The 17,605-nt window shown below is 46.4% G+C and overlaps 1 protein-coding gene across 1 annotated transcript in view; it reads left to right on the top strand.

Moving 5' to 3' along the window:
• The first annotated feature begins 5,801 nt into the window (after window positions 1-5,801).
• The window catches only part of mdfi (MyoD family inhibitor), a 42,900-nt gene continuing 31,096 nt past the window's right edge, over window positions 5,802-17,605 (top strand). The window contains exons 1-2 of the mRNA XM_064305531.1: window positions 5,802-7,124; window positions 10,156-10,260. Coding sequence (XP_064161601.1) covers window positions 10,167-10,260 — 94 coding nt within the window. The 5' untranslated portion in view covers window positions 5,802-7,124; window positions 10,156-10,166. The remainder of the gene's footprint in view (window positions 7,125-10,155; window positions 10,261-17,605) is intronic.

The raw sequence follows: 17,605 nt of genomic DNA, 5'->3' as shown, positions 1-17,605 counted from the left end.
AGAAGAGCCTGGAGCTCGTTAGCCCTCGCGAGCTGCCCGCGAAACGCAACGGTCATCTCGCAGCGCTGTGCTGCAGGGTCTGACCACCAGGAGGAGTAAACAACCCAGTGATTTCAGGCAAACGCACAGACCGTCTGCCCCACTGCCGCCCGAGAACACCTCACACCCCTGGAACACAAAAAAAGAAAGAATTTGACTGCTGAGGGGATAGATGGGAGGATGTTGTTTTAACCCAAATAAAGTCTACGGAGTTGTATTTTTCTTTTCTGTATTTCGTGTGAGTATGAATTGTGCCCAGGGCTTATCTGTAAATGTGAGAGGCACAGGCAGAAATATATTTTTCTGTAGGGAGAGTGTGTGGGAGTCGGTAAGGAGAGGAGCTGATTGACTCTGGAGCGGTTTTTGATTTTAACTGTTTTCTCTCCTTATCAGGGGTTATCGGGGGTTAGGAGTCAGGCATAAGTGGGCCTTCCTCATCCATATTTCAGAGTGAGACCACAACACCAGCTCACCCAGCGAGCGCACGCCTTGGAACAAAAATCCTGACAAAATAAAAGATAAATGTGCCCTTTTGTGATTCAGATGATTATATATATATATATATATATATATATATATATATATATCATGAGATGATTGCATGAGGCAGAGTGGCTGGACAGGCGCATGACACAGAATCCTAAAAATGGCCCCATTAGATCTAATCCATTTAGGAAGGGATGGGAGTCTACCTGCATGTTGCGTCTGCGACGGTCTCATGCATCTGAGACACTGTACACAAAGAAAGACTGAACAAACAGAAAACTTTGGGCTGTTTTTTTGTTTGTTGTTGTTGCTGAATTAGTTTTTTTTTTGTGATTAGATTTATGAAACTGACTGCTTTGGAATATGTCCACTTTATTTATTTATATATACGGGTCGACCGTTTCCCGCTAAGGTGCTAAACGCTGTCCGTCTTCACAATATCAAACTTAATTAAGGTTCCGTAGGAGAACTATCCCACCCGGACCGCTGAGTCATGTGCGGGCCTTGTGTCAGGGAACAAAAGCATCTTTGTGAATGATTGGAACCATACTTTTGCTCTCTTTCCCTCTCTTCCCCTCTCTCTCCCAGTCCGTGCCAAGCCGGCCGACCCACCAAAAACAATCAGCGTCAAAAGTTTAAAATAACACCCAGGCTCCCGGCCGATACGTGCGGAACGTCAGCGGTTCTCCGATGACTTTTAAAAATCTTTTTTCCTCAGCACCCCCCCGGGACAGGCCAGACGACACCCCGGCGTCGGTACCGCCGTCGGATTGGACGAGGGCGGGGGGGGGGGAAGTTCAACGAAGGTCTCAACCGGTCGTTGTCCTTGCAGTTTCCAGGGGAAGTCCACTGTGGCTCCTACGCAAGGCTGCTCAAAGGAGACTGGCTTGCAGGAGCAGGGGTTAGGTCATGCAACAGGGAGAAACCTCTATAGGGCATGAGGATGCCAAGAACCCCAGAGGCATCTGGACAAGGGCAGAGCGCTTTAAATGCCCCATGGAGGCAGAACAGAGAACAGGGGGGTGAAAATGGGCCGACCCGTGCCACGGCCGATCTGTGCCACGTCAGGCTGGAACTCCAGCAGCGGGGGGAGGGACGGCGACGCAGTCCAACCCTGTGCAAGGATGAGGTGTCACATGGTCCTCTCAGCCTGGACCACTGTACAACTGAACCAAGCTCAGACTGTGCAACCTGTGCCTTAGACTGTGTAACCTGTGCTTTACAGACTGAAATTGGTCTGTGTAACCTGTACTTTACAGACTGTGCTGGGACTATGTAACCTGTGTTTTGCAGACTATTCAGACTGTGTAACCTGTGATTTACAGACTGTGTAATCTATATTTTACAGACTGTGTAACCTGTGCTTTACAGACGTACTCGGTGTTTGTGCTCAGACTGTGAACTATATTTACAGACTGTACTGTCATTAAGATTGTAACTCTTTTTACAGACTGTGTAACCTGTGCTTTACAGACTGTGCTAAGACTGTGTAACCTGTGCTTTACAGACTACTCAGACATGTAATCTGAGCTTTACAGACTGTGTAATCTATATTTTACAGACTGTGTAACCTGTTTTACAGACAACTCAGACTGTGTAACCTGTGTTTTACAGACTGTGCTGTTCCAATGGAGATGAAGAGTAGTTCACCTTATGATTATCATCCATCATGTAAGTCCAGTTATGCTATGCATTTCATTTTACATTTTCTGAGGAAAAAGGTCATTGAGTTTTTGAAAAGTGCTGACTTGGATGTACAGGCTACTAAGAATATATCAGGTTTTTCATTGTTCAGTTTCTAATCATAGACGTGTCAATCTAGACACTTTTGATGGGTGGTACTGTCCCATAAAACAATGCTATGCACTCTGTTGGACCGATATAATATGCCTTTAATAATACATGGGCCTATATGTAAATATATTATAACAAAAATTGGAAGCATTTGTTCGGACTCCACTCCACTTTTTTTTGGACAATTTGATTTTATAAGACATTAGTTTGCATCACTGTATTATTTAAAACAACTCAGTTTCAGGTTTTCACAGAGCAAATTCCTTCTTTGTGATATTTCATATAAATATGTTAGTATTTTAAGGTATATCTGGTGTTTTTTAAAATACTTAATTTTATTTTATTGCTATGTCCTCAAATATAACCAACACATTTCTGCAATTTTATGAAGTATTTTTTTTGAAGAGACTGGTGAATTTTGTGAAATGGTGTTTAAGTATTGAACTAAATACGGATTTAAAATATTTACATTTCCTTACAGGAGAGAATCTAAACATGACACAAATGAATAATTCTTTTCTGGACCGTTTGTGTTCTAAAACCCAATAACAGTTCTCAATTATTAAGAAAAAATTTTACACGTGGCATGTCATATACAGAGTAGTGTTAACTAATTAATATTTGCCATGTCTGTAACAGAGTCCATGTTCGTGACACAGACATCCAGTACCATTTGCAAACAGTTAAACAGAAATCCAGCACCATTTCCAAATAGTTACACAGAAATCCAGTACCATTTGCAAACAGTTATACAGAAATCCGGGGCCATTTGCAAACAGTTACACAGAAATCCAGTACCATTTGCAAACAGTTATACAGAAATCCAGTACCATTTGCAGACAGTTACACAGAAACCCAGTACCATTTACAAACAGTTACACAAAAATCCAGTAGCATTTGCAAACAGTTACACAGAAATCCAGTACCATTTGCAAACAGTTATACAGAAATCCAGTACCATTTGCAGACAGTTACACAGAAACCCAGTACCATTTACAAACAGTTACACAAAAATCCAGTAGCATTTGCAAACAGTTACACAGAAATCCAGTACCATTTCCAAACAGTTACACAGAAATCCAGTACCATTTCCAAATAGTTACATAGGAATCCAGTATCATTTGAAAACAGTTCTCAGAAATTCAGTACCATTTGCAAACAGTTACACAGAAATCCAGTACCATTTGCAAACAGTTACACAGAAATCTAGTACCATTTGCAAACAGTTACACAGAAATCTAGTACCATTTGCAAACAGTTACTCAGACATCCAGTACCATTTGCAAACAGTTATACAGAAATCCAGTACCATTTGCAGACAGTTACACAGAAACCCAGTACCATTTACAAACAGTTACACAAAAATCCAGTAGCATTTGCAAACAGTTACACAGAAATCCAGTACCATTTGCAAACAGTTATACAGAAATCCAGTACCATTTGCAGACAGTTACACAGAAACCCAGTACCATTTACAAACAGTTACACAAAAATCCAGTAGCATTTGCAAACAGTTACACAGAAATCCAGTACCATTTCCAAACAGTTACACAGAAATCCAGTACCATTTCCAAATAGTTACATAGGAATCCAGTATCATTTGAAAACAGTTCTCAGAAATTCAGTACCATTTGCAAACAGTTACACAGAAATCCAGTACCATTTGCAAACAGTTACACAGAAATCTAGTACCATTTGCAAACAGTTACACAGAAATCTAGTACCATTTGCAAACAGTTACTCAGACATCCAGTACCATTTGCAAACAGTTACACAGAAATCCAGTACCATTTGCAAACAGTTACACGGAAATCCAGTACCATTTGCAAACAGTTACTCAGAAATCTAGTATGATTTGCAAACAGTTACACAGAAATCTAGTACCATTTGCAAACAGTTACACAGAAATCCAGTACCATTTGCAAACCGTTACACAGAAATCTAGTACCATTTGCAAACAGTTACACAGAAATCCAGTACCATTTGCAAACAGTTACACAGAAATCCAGTACCGTTTGCAAACAGTTACTCAGAAATCTAGTATAATTTGCAAACAGTTACACATAAATCCAGTACCATTTGCAAACAGTTACTCAGAAATCCAGTACCATTTGCAAACAGTTACTCAGAAATCCAGTACCATTTGCAAACAGTTACACAGAAATCCAGTATCATTTGCAAACAGTTACACATAAATCCAGTACCATTTGCAAACAGTTACACAGAAATCCAGTACCATTTGCAAACAGTTACACAGAAATCCAGTACCATTTCCAAACAGTTACACAGAAATCCAGTACCATTTGCAAACAGTTACACAGAAATCCAGTACCATTTGCAAACAGTTACTCAGAAATCCAGTACCATTTGCAAACAGTTACACAGAAATCCAGTACCATTTGCAAACAGTTACACGGAAATCCAGTACCATTTCCAAATAGTTACACAGAAATTCAGTATCATTTGAAAACAGTTACACAGAAATCCAGTATCATTTGCAAACAGTTACACAGAAATCCAGTACCATTTGCAAACAGTTACACAGAAATTCAGTACCATTTCCAAACAGTTACACAGAAATCTAGTACCATTTGCAAACAGTTACTCAGAAATCCAGTACCATTTGCAAACAGTTACTCAGAAATCCAGTACCATTTGCAAACAGTTACTCAGAAATCCAGTACCATTTGCAAACAGTTACTCAGAAATCCAGTACCATTTGCAAACAGTTACACAGAAACCCAGGACCATTTCCAAACAGTTACACAGAAATTCAGTACCATTTGCAAACAGTTACACAGAAATCCAGTACCATTTGCAAACAGTTACACAGAAATCCAGTACCATTTGCAAACAGTTACACAGAAATCCAGTACCATTTGCAAACAGTTACTCAGAAATTCAGTACCATTTGCAAACAGTTAGAGTTGGCTTCTGCCTTTGGCACTAAATGCAGAACCCAAAGGCCAGCTCTGAATGCAGTAATGCTCCGTAATGACACTGTAATTGCACAAATACAAAGATGAAAAAACGGATTGTCTTACCATATTCATCTACAGAGCATTTATGTGACTGTTACAACAAACATCTGAACTGTTTAAAGAAAAACAGACTATTTAGAGGAAGTTGGATGTTGACTGTTGTTTGTGTTTAATTGGATGGGGAAGATTAAATAAGCAAATATAATATTTCAACTTGTCTATACGTTACCAGTATAATATTTCAAGATATCTACTCCACTCCAAAAAAGTGTCCCTGGTTTGTAAAAATAAAAATAAAATAAAATCGACTCATTTGGTTGAGAAACCGTTGGATTTGTATTTCAAAAGACATGCCGTGCATGTAATCGGGTCTACATGGCGTGCACGAGCTGAGAGCAGTTTAGCTATTTTGCTCTCGCAGGTTGTTACGTCAGTGAACCACATTTAAATGTGATTTACGGCCCCCCTGTCCGCCAAGCTCTTTCACGGTCTACCTTACATACGATTCCGATCCGTTCCACTGCTTCAGCTGGTACCAGATCCGTCTGTCCCAGTGATACCACATTCTTAGCTTTTGCTTTAGAATCCACAGCGTTTGGGCACTCTGGGGCCTTTTGATGTTGATCTTTGACCCACCAGTAGAGGTAACGCTCAGCTCATTAAATATGTCCAATTTATCCTGAGTGAAATGATGTAGTTGAACTCCTCGGCACGCGCCTTTGCCTTCCGCTCTCCTGTTGCGATACCACTTTGAACTCATCAAAGGAAATGTCTGAAAGTTGCCTCTGCTCTGGATATACTAATGGCTGCCACAGCCGTGTGTATGCTACTTTATTGCTTTATTCCTGCGTATTTTGTGAACTGTTATTTTTCAGAACACTATGAACGGTACACTATACTCACCTGCGCAGCTAGCCTCTAATGTGCAGTGGCGCGAGACATGTACACGCGCGCGCACACACACGCGCGCACAGAGTGTGTGGGTTTGTAAAATCGTAGAAGTATACTTATATTATGCGTACATCCATCAATAGGTATGACTAAATAAGTAGTGGTCAAAAAAATCCTTATCGTCATAATCATCACCATCATTATTGTAAATAATAACAAGAAGAGAACGAAAAACCACATTTATGTAGCAATTCGTGCTATTTTTAAGACAGACTTTCATATGAGGTTTGCGTGTTTGCATTTGACTCTGGTTTGGTTTAGCTAACATAATTACAGATTACAGTGTTTAAGTACGAGCTCTCGCTAACTTTTTTGCCCGGAGGAAACGCAGTAATCAGCCTTGCAATGCAATTTCCTGTCGAAGAGTCTGGAGCTGTCTCCAAGACCTGGATCCGATAGAAGGGAGGCGAGAATGCGAGGGTGAGAGAGGAAGAACTAGAAAGATAGGGCGAAAGACTTGGGGATTGAAGAATAAATAGAGAGGACAGAAGAAAACAGAGGTAATAAAAAGGAATGCAGTCGCAGAAATTGAGAGCGCTGTCAAGTCTGTCGAGGGGCTGAACGAATTCTACACGGGACAAAGATCCTCTTCAGGGCGCTAGCAATCTCAGATCGGCAGCAGCGTTTCGGAGAAAAGTTGACCGAACTAAAAAGTTTTGGAAGGACCGAGAAAGTTGTTGAAACCAACGGAACGGTATTAAATTGTACTTTAGATGCGCGCGTGAACGAGGCAAATGGAGAAGAAGAGACGGCTTATCGAACACGGGACGGGACGGTAAAAAAAAAGTCTTAAGGAAAACTGGAAATCACATTTCGGAGAAAGGAGTTAGAATGAATTAGTGCAATATCAGTGAGTATTGCTGCAGCATCAAGGTGGGTTAATTGTTCAAGTTATGCTTTATTCTAATGTTGATTGACATTGTTTTATTATATATCGAGTCTGGACACGTTCAACAGGTCTGAGTTGGTCCAAGCGCAAGCGTGCATAGACTCGTTGGGGGAACCTAGGTAATATCTGCAATAAGTAGGTAAATATGATATGGGACAACTGGGCAAAAGTGGAAAGTTTTTGTGTTTAAACAAGTTTAGATTTTTAACGCAATTGCAATAGGCCTACCTGTATGCGTACATTTGGACTTGTTTTTCTGCACAGATGTGATCATATTACAAGCGCATAACATCACGAGAGCCAGCTGTGTGCAATATGAACAGCGTATTGTGTATCCAACCATCTTGCTTTTGTTTAGCTGTCGTTTGAGGTCTCCTTGCATTGTTTTCGGCACGTTTCTCCTCGATTGTCTCTTTTAGCACCGAGTTCTGTATGCACTGCGAGGTGCGAGCAACGCGTCACTCCGCTTTTCTCGATATTTGCGACCAACTGCAGAGATCTTCCCTGGGCCGCGCTGCTTGTCTTTTATATATAAATATCAGGAGCTTTAGGCTTTCTGTCATTCTTACAATACGTAGTAGAAGCGAATGCGGTGGTCAGCAGTAGCCTACTGACATACTTTTTTGTAAAAAAAAAAAAAAAAAAAGAAAGGAAGAAAAAGTGAAATACTGTAAATTGAAGCTGTGCGTTAAAGCTGGCAGTTACTCCCACGGTGTATAGTAATTACACTGTCCAACATTGTGGAGTGCTCTTTCAGTGTTAATATTGAAGGTGCAACATATTGGCATCAGAGTTTAATCTTATGGATGTTTTAGAAAAGTTTTTTTGAGTAGTCTTGAGTTACAGAATGAGCAGAACCATTTTGAGGGGACTGGTTCTGGGTGTACTTTAATAACGCTAAAGTGTGAAAATGGGATATTTAAGAAATTATGCCAATGAAAACGCCGTCTTATAAGCGAGAGCGCGGTGCAGTCGTATTCGCGGTTTTACGCGAGAGCAAACAGTCAAACAGCTGCCTGACAGAGAAGGTCTGTGCGGAGCTACGCCTCCGATCGCCATGTTTCTGAACTGATCAGCTGGTCAGTCTTTTACATTGAGAATGTTGGCACTGATGCGCCGTTTAATTTAAACTTTATTGCTCTAAAAATTTCCCCAGTTACTCTCAACCCTATATCCATGCTCAGTTTTCATTTACAGCAGTGACTGACGTGTGTTTTATAATCAAATATAAGTACAGCTGATAAAACCCCAAATTTCCTCTCCCGATAAACTGCTCACAGTTTTTGTTTGTTTTTGGTCTCACCTCACAAGTGCTGTTTGTGTTTTCTCCTCTGTCCAATTTTAGTCATGGCGCTCCTGGAAAATTTATGGTTTTATACTATGGGCCTCTAGCTTTGGTTTTGTAAAAACTAAACAAACCTGACGTGTCACAAACAGAATCAGTGGCAGTGATGGTGGGAAAGGTGATGGCTGCTCCCGCAGAGGAGCCCAGTGGGGTGTGTTTGTGTCTCACAGTGAGGGTGTGTTTGTGTCTCACAGTGAGGGTGTGTTTGTGTCTCACAGTGAGGGTGTGTTGTCTTTGTGTCTCACAGTGAGGGTGTGTTATCTGTGTCTCACAGTGAGGGTGTGTTTGTGTCTCACAGTGAGGGTGTGTTTGTGTCTCACAGTGAGGGTGTGTTATCTGTGTCTTCCAGTGAGGGTGTGTTATCTTTGTGTCTCACAGTGAGGGTGTGTTATCTGTGTCTCACAGTGAGGGTGTGTTTGTGTGTTTGTGTCTGACAGTGAGGGTGTGTTGTCTTTGTGTCTCACAGTGAGGGTGTGTTATCTGTGTCTCACAGTGAGGGTGTGTTGTCTTTGTGTCTCACAGTGAGGGTGTGTTATCTGTGTCTCACAGTGAGGGTGTGTTGTCTTTGTGTCTCACAGTGAGGGTGTGTTATCTGTGTCTCACAGCGAGGGTGTGTTGTCTTTGTGTCTCACAGTGAGGGTGTGTTATCTGTGTCTCACAGTGAGGGTGGTTTGTCTTTGTGTCTCACAGTGAGGGTGTGTTATCTGAGTCTCACAGTGAGGGTGTGTTATCTGTGTCTCACAGTGAGGGTGTGTTGTCTGTGTCTCACAGTGAGGGTGTGTTATCTGTGTCTCACAGTGAGGTGTGTTTGTGTCTCACAGTGAGGGTGTGTTATCTTTGTGCCTGACAGTGAGGGTGTATTATCTATGTCTCACAGTGAGGGTGTGTTATCTGTGTCTCACAGTGAGGGTGTGTTATCTGTGTCTCACAGTGAGGGTGTGTTGTCTGTGTCTCACAGTGAGGGTGTCTTATCTGTGTCTCACAGTGGGGTGTGTTTGTGTCTCACAGTGAGGGTGTGTTATCTTTGTGCCTGACAGTGAGGGTGTGTTATCTGTGTCTCACAGTGAGGGTGTGTTATCTGTGTCTCACAATGAGGGTGTGTTATCTTTGTGTCTCACAATGAGGGTGTGTTATCTGTGTCTCACAGTGAGGGTGTGTTATCTGTGTCTCACAGTGAGGGTGTCTTATCTGTGTCTCACAGTGGGGTGTGTTTGTGTCTCACAGTGAGGGTGTGTTATCTTTGTGCCTGACAGTGAGGGTGTGTTATCTGTGTCTCCAGTGGGGTGGTTTCTGTGTCTCAAAATGAGGGTGTGTTATCTTGTGTCTCACAATGAGGGTGTGTTATCTGTGTCTCACAATGAGGGTGTGTTATCTTTGTGTCTCACAATGAGGGTGTGTTATCTGTGTCTCACATGAGGTGTATGTGTCTCACAGTGAGGGTGTGTTATCTGTGTCTCACAGTGGGGTGTGTTATCTGTGTCTGACAGTGAGGGTGTGTTATCTGTGTCTCACAGTGGGGTGTGTTTGTGTCTCACAGTGGGGTGTGTTATCTGTGTCTGACAGTGAGGGTGTGTTGTGTTTGTGTCTCACAGTGAGGGTGTGTTATCTGTGTCTCACAGTGAGGGTGTGTTATCTTTGTGTCTGACGGTGGGCTTTGATTCTCCTCCCAGCTCAGGAACAGATGTCGGCGGACGGGAGCCCAGGCGCGGGTTTGGATGGACCTCCCAGCGAGGCCTGCTGTACCCCACAGCATCCGTCCCAAACACCTGGCCCAGGTAAGGGAAGACCCCCCCCCCCGTGCCGAACCGGACGCAGGCAGCCTGTGTTCTGTTCAGCCATCCTTTGACAACAATACAGGGCCTTTGATTGACGCCTCAGCGATTTCTCTCCAGAAGACACGGTGTACCTCATCTCCGTTCGGTTTAGAACACTGCTGCTGACGCAGTGAGGTGTTGAATCTCCCCGAGCTGACAGCCTGTATCCAAAGACAGACTGTAAGGCACGGCGCCCAGCCTGTTTACGCTCTTTCTCACGCGTGGAGAAGAACATTTCTCCGCAGCGTTGGAACGCGATTACTAGTGATTATCACGGGCTTTTTCTGTCCTAACTGGTGCATGTAATGTAGATGTGTGTGTGTGTGTGTGTGGATGCATGTGTGTTTGTATAAGAGCATTACAAAGAAAGGGAGCAGTGATTATTCGTACATAAGACCCGCTTAAAGATCTGAAGGGAGAGACTAATCCTCTCTCTTCAGAAGCGACAGGCCCAGTGGTGTGATGGGAAGGCTGCTCTTTTCAACACGTGAATTTAATTATGCTGAGATGGTTATTGTTGCTCCTAAACAATATTTTTTTTCCTTTCCTTTGCGAAAGGGAAATTCTTAATTCTCATGTAGAAAGTTATAATTAAGAGCAGATCTGGTTTTTGTTTGTATATACATTCAGTGGCCACTCTATTAGGTACACCTGGTTGTTACTGCAAATAGCCTGCTCCTTCAAACTGTGAATCACATGGCTCCAACTCAGTATATAAAGCATGCAGACATGGTGAAGAGGTTTAGCTGCTGTTCAGCCAGACATTAGCAAGGGTCAAGACGCATGATCTAAGCAAGGTTGACGGTGGTATGATAGTTGGTGCCAGACATAGTGGTTCCAGCATGTCAGAAACAGCTGCCTTCCTGGGATTTTCACGGACTACAGCTTCTAGAGTTTACAGAGAATGGTGCAATAAACCAAAAGCATCCAGCGAGGCAGTTCTGTGGGTGAAAACACGTTGTTAATGAGAGAGGTCAGATGAGACCGGGCAGGGAAAGGCTGCAGATGCTCGAATAACAGCTGTTTACGACAGTGGGGTGCAGAAGGACATCTCTGAACGCACAACGCGGCGAACCTGGAACCTCACGTGTGCGCATGTGTGAGTTTGCACGGGACAGGTTAGAGAACTGGCCCCGGACAGGTGGGGGAGATGTTGTCCTGAAGTGGCTGGGCGGTGGAAGGGCTGATTTTATAGGACAAGAGCGAGACCCTTGGGGGCAGATTTTCTCCATGGTAGCTCCTTACACTGCATTAAAAAAACGGAATTTCTGGAAGATATCCTGTTAAACTTCAGTGAAGTTTGGGAGTGTGTTGGTCGTGAGTAGAGGTTTCTCTGTCTCAACACGTGTACTTTCAGAAACTTCCGCACACTCCCGAGCCACGTCTGTGATGGTGGATTTCTGGACTCTGACATTCCCGATTAATTCATGGCCTCTGCCCGCACTGAAATTTCACGGTGTGTCCTGGCACGAGGACGACCCACGTCTGGACAAGAGCACCTCCGTGTACAAAATCACGTGCGTTTCTTTCACAGAACTGTGGTTTCCAGCACTGACTGCACACGGTTTCACATGTGAGTCCTCCCTGTGACTGCACACGGTTTCACATGTGAGTCCTCCCTGTGAATGCACACGGTTTCACATGTGAGTCCTCCCTGTGACTGCACACGGTTTCACATGTGAGTCCTCCCTGTGACTGCACACGGTTTCACATGTGAGTCCTCCCTGTGACTGCACACGGTTTCACATGTGAGTCCTCCCTGTGACTGCACACGGTTTCACATGTGAGTCCTCTCTGTGAATGCCCCGGCCCATGCAGTGTTAGATCTGTCACTGTGTACCCGCTGTGGCCCTTGGTGGGGTCTCACAGGTGAACGTCTCCGGGGTCGGGCAGAATCCCTCTCGGAGAGAACGAGGCCTGGCCATCCTCAGATTCTCTCTCTCCTCTGGTTCCCGTGCGTCTGGCTCGATTGAAACCAGTCCAGCTCGTTGCCTGATTAGACGCGGGAAGCACGGCCCTCTGGGTAATTGCTGCTCATCTGCGCGGCTCTAATTGAGGCCCCCCTCTTTTCTGGAGGCCTGTGGTGTGTGTCGGCAGCGTTGGGCCCCAGAAGCCGTTTGAGGACAGGGTTGAGGTGGGCCCCTCCCAGCGCTGGCTGTGGATGTGTCCCGTAGCCCGCTCCTGAGATTTTTGGCAGGAGTGTGCCGTAAAGCTTTTGGGGTTTTTTTTTTTGCGTCTGGTTTAAGAAGCTCGGCGGGGAAGGCAGCAGGACAGAGAGCCCCCACAAGCACTGCTTTCATAGCCGCACCACCCCCCCTGCCCCCCCCACCCCGGGCAGCCCGGATCCTGCTTTCTGTAACCGTCCTGAGACTCCACGGAAGACCCTCGGCGGCCCGGCCGAACTCTCCCGGGGGAACCGTGTGGGTACGCGTGTCGGATAGGGGGGCAGGAATCCTGAGGAACGTGACCTTTTCGGGGGAAATGTTGCCGCCCTGCACTGAAGAAGAGCTGACTCACACAGGCCTCTCCAGAGCTCAGTCCCTGTGTTGACTCACACAGGCCTCTCCAGAGCTCAGTCCCTGTGCTGACTCACACAGGCCTCTCCAGAGCTCAGTCCCTGTGCTGGTCTGGGCTTTCGAGAGCTTGGTGTCCCTGGGCCTGACTGGTTACAGGCTCTCCAGCAGCCAGTGTTCCCTGTGCTGTGGTACTACGAGTGCGTTCAGGTTGAGTGAGTGTGTGTTGTCGCCATCATACAGGCCTATCTCAGGCTCGTCCCTGATGGCTGACTCACACAGGCCTCTCCAGAGCTCAGTCCGTGTGCTGACTCACACAGGCCTCTCCAGAGCTCAGTCCCTGTGCTGACTCACAGGCCTCTCCAGAGCTCAGTCCCTGTGCTGGTTTGGTGGTTTGAGGAGCTGTGGGTGTGTCCCATGGGGAGGGGGTGGGCACTGCCAACTGGGGTGTACAGTGGCTCTGACCTACAGCAGCAGTGTGTGTTTATGGGGACCCTGTGCCTGTGGTATGCTTGTGTGAGTGTGTGTGTGTGTGTGTGTGTGTTCGCCATCATTAATGGCAGTGGGGTACCCTAATCTCAGGCCTGGTCTCTCTCTGATGGGCTGGTAATCGAAGCTGAGCAGCTGACGTGTTCACAAGGCTACGCTGCTCTATTTCGTATCCTGCATATCCTAACATGTGAGCAGGACTCTCAGGTGGTGGCACTGAACACCCTCTGATTCCACATGCTTATGTGAAATTAACACAGCTAGCCCAGCCAGCCTGGCAAGTAGGTGGATGTACATGAACTGGTACGAGATCACGCTGGGACAACTGTGTAAAAACAAACACCTTATGGAAAGCATTCAATTGTTATTGAATATTTAAGAAAATGGTGCGAGCTTAACTTTGTTTCTTAGAGTTCAGGAGAATTTGGGTTCAGAATGAGCTTGAATGACAGGGCTAGTGTAAGTCGCTAGTCCTACCTGCAGTACCAGCAGTAATTCTTTTGTCCTTAAGTGCAGAAGTAAAGTGGTTTCTCTGCCGTAAACACAGGGCTTCTATAAACGGAAAAAGGGCTGCGTTTGTTTAAATTCCTTCGCCCCGGGTTTGGGTTCAGGAGCGCTCTGTGGTTTGGAGGAGCCCTGTGCCCCCTTGCGTGCTGATAGCGGGACAGCGCTGTTTACATTTCGTACATTAGGCATTGTGTCTCCCAGATTTTAATGGGAGGGGGTCCAGCGCTGCGGGGTTTTTATTTGCCTGCGTCCCCCCGACAGACCGCTCGGCCCCTCAGAGCGCTCCACGCGGTTCTGTGGACATAGCAGCTTCGTTCTGCCATCAGCCGCCGCCCGGAGGCGATCCGGCCCCACTGAGCCGCAGAGATGCAATCAGCGTCTGTTTACACGGGACGCAGTCTACCGTCCAGATTAGCGCTGAGTGGGTTCTCCTCTGAGCGGCTGGCTTTGCGGCCGATTCATCTCCCCCGACACACAAAGAGCTAGTTTATGTATCCTATTTATTTTGCTCTTTAAGTTTGACATACAAGCTCCGCAGCCGGTAGTCATGTGACCCTCCAGCCTGCTTCCTGGCTGTAGGTGAGAGGGCGGGGCTTGGTTTCGGCCTTGAGGAGGGGTCCTGTAGTAAAAGCTGGCTTGCGTGATCTGGTCTGGGGGGGCCGATTTCCTTCTGGACCAAACAAGGTCAGAAACAGCTCGCCCTCTCCGCTCTGCTGCAGCAGGGCGGCTGGCACTCCCTGCCATCCGGGTGAATGGTTCTCACTCATCCTGACTGCGGAGCTCCTCCTCAGGGGGGAAATGACCCCCCCATTCCTCTTCGAACATCTCGGGCTCCAGCCATTTTCTGCATCTCTTCAGACTGTACCTGGACCCTCTGCAGTGTTAGCTCCAATCTAGTATCACCTGTATCACCTATACCTTGATCTTCCAGCACTTTCATGTTGCACTTGTGTCTTCAATCTCATGGCTTTATCCTATCTCTTGTAGTCATGCCTCACTTCTTGTTTGTGACTTGCCATAACTTTACGGACTTAGCCTACGCTTACTACGTGAGCTAGACCTGATGTTCAAGGCTGTGGATAACTGGTGCTTGATGAGAACTGTAGCTTGTTCTGCACTTGCTCCTACGACCTTCAGTATGCACTTATTGTGCATTGCTTTAGATAAAAGCGCCAAATAAGATGTAATGTACCAACCTTCCCCCCCACCCCTAATCAGTGCAGTGATTAAACGATTGGACTGTTTATGCTGTCTATTGGATGAGACTGTAAACCCAGCCCTGGCTCAGTCCATTAATGTCATTAAAGATTATTATGACACTTCCTCTCTGGGCATCTAGTCATCACTCGTGTAGTTAAAATCCTTATTTTTATAAGCCATTAATAAGCATTTTCATAATTATCTGGTGTTAGACTTCAGCCTGGAAAGGCTTCGTTTGAGTAACAAGTTTTAAGAAGTGTTTTGAGCATATCTTGTGGATTCTCCAAGGAGCACTTTTTTAATGTTAGAAAGTAAGTATGTGCATTTAGGGTGGTTAAACAAAGCGGGAACACCCAGGGAAAGCAGTGGGTTAGCTGCACAAAGACTTCAGAAATCCGGCTTTATCTGGACCACTGGCCTGCAGTGTGGCTGCTGCTGTACACCCAATTCAACATTTCCAGCGTGTCATTTTGAAATACTCATTGATTTTTTTCCCCACCATAAAAAGTAAAATTAATTTCAGGCTCCAGTGAGATAAACATGCCCGGTGATGACTGCAGGGTGTGGCTCTTCATATTTGATTTGTACGGGCCCTGGCTGCCCTTTAAACGGTTCGTGTTTGATGCCGATTCGGCTGGCATCTGTCGGAGCGTGCGAAACGAACGCTTCGCTAATGAAGTCATTTGGCTGCGATCCCAGAGGCCTGCGAGCCTGCGCTGCATCTGAGCGCAGCTGCCTCAGGACCGGGCACCAGAGGCCTGCGAGCCTGCGCTGCATCTGAGCGCAGCTGCCTCAGGACCTGCGAGCCTGCGCTGCATCTGAGCACAGCTGCCTCAGGACCGGGCACCAGAGGCCTGCGAGCCTGCGCTGCATCTGAGCGCAGCTGCCTGTGGACCTGCGAGCCTGCGCTGCATCTGAGCGCAGCTGCCTGCGGACCTGCGAGCCTGCGCCACATCTGAGTGCAGCTGCCTGCGGACCTGCGAGCCTGCGCTGCATATGAGCGCAGCTGCCTGAGGACTGCGAGCCTGCGCTGTATCTGAGCGCAGCTGCCTGCGGACCTGCGAGCCTGCGCTGCATCTGAGCGCAGCTGCCTCAGGACCGGGCACCAGAGGCCTGCGAGCCTGCGCTGCATCTGAGCACAGCTGCCTGCGGACCTGCGAGCCTGCGCTGCATCTGAGCGCAGCTGCCTGAGGACCGGGCATCTTTTCTTTTTTTTTTGTTGCCATTTTTCTCCCGTTTTCTCCCCAATTTAGTCGGTATACCAATTACCCGAGTGTATCACGGTCTTGGTCGATGCGCTATCCTTCTGTTGGTCTGTAGACTACCGCATGCCTCCTCCGATACATGTGGAGTCGCCAGACCTTTTCACCTGACAGCACGGAGTTTCACTGGGAGAGCGTAACGCGCGCGGAGGTTCACGCTATCTCCCCCAGATCCCCTCCCTGCTGAACAGGCGCCCCGACCAACCAATAGGAGTCGCTAATCAGTACTCATATTGCCACCTGCGAACACTGCCAATTGTGTTCGTAGGAATGTCTGACCAAGCCGGAAGTACCGCTGCCGGGGATTGAACCCGGGTCACTGTGGTGGTAGGCGAGTGCTTATACCTCTACACTACCCAGACGGCCCTAGGACGGGGCACCTTACGGGCATCTTAAGGGCTCTCCCCTCAAACGCCTTCCCCCACACCACTTTGGAAACAGGAGATTTGGCGAAAGAGATGGTGTCTGTGTGAATCGATACACACTCTCCTTTAAAAACCTCCATATCGCTGCATTTCTGTGGTGTCTTTAAAGTTTGGGTTTGGTAAGCCAACTGTCTGTGTGGCTTAAAACCATTACTATAATGGCCTTTTAAGAAAATCTGTCATTAAAACTTGCATCTGATATTCCTGTTGGTTCTGTGATGCCAGACAAGATTTCTGACTTTTTTTTTTTCTTCTTGTTTTTATTATTCTGCTGCAGTGTAGCGGAGGGAACACAGCCAGCGTTCTCTCCGTGTGTGTGTTTTGCCCACTCAAAACCGAACATAAACACTGACTGCTCCCCCAAAAATAAAACAAGGGGTGTTTCTCACAAAAGAAAGTTTGGAACACAAAACCCGGCACAATTAGGCGCCGCTGAGAGGCCTGTTAAATGGCGGACATTTTCTGCTTTAACGAGCTTACGCTGCTTCATTCTTTGTGAAATAATCTGTGAATTTGGAAAAGTTCCAGCGCCGAGCTCTGAGGCGTTCTCGGAGTATCTGCTGTCAGTTCTGCCTCCGTTACCGTGGAGATTAAGCCTCATTGTTTTAGCGCATTGGTGCAGTTGAGATGTAACTGAACTTATTAACGTGTTATGAGTAGATTTGGGTTGACTCTTAATTGTTTTCTTTTTTTGTCGTACTTACGCCCCCGAGGGGTCATCTCGGAGTGGCGGCGGATTTTCGGCACGCTTGCGGAGTGTGGCGGGGGAAGATGGGCGTCGCCCCTCGCGTGGAGCGTGCTCGGTGCCTTCGGCCCGTTTGCGGCGTCCTCCGTGGCCTGGGCGACGCCAGGCTGCTGTTTCGCTTGCGACGTCCGCTGAGCCTCACCCACGCTACGCGGGGCAGCTGGG

The sequence above is a fragment of the Anguilla rostrata genome, chromosome 13, assembly GCF_018555375.3.
Source record: "Anguilla rostrata isolate EN2019 chromosome 13, ASM1855537v3, whole genome shotgun sequence".
Lineage (NCBI taxonomy): Eukaryota > Metazoa > Chordata > Actinopteri > Anguilliformes > Anguillidae > Anguilla > Anguilla rostrata.
Note: the sequence above shows the minus strand (reverse complement) of the source record. Positions and strands in the feature narration are given on the sequence as shown.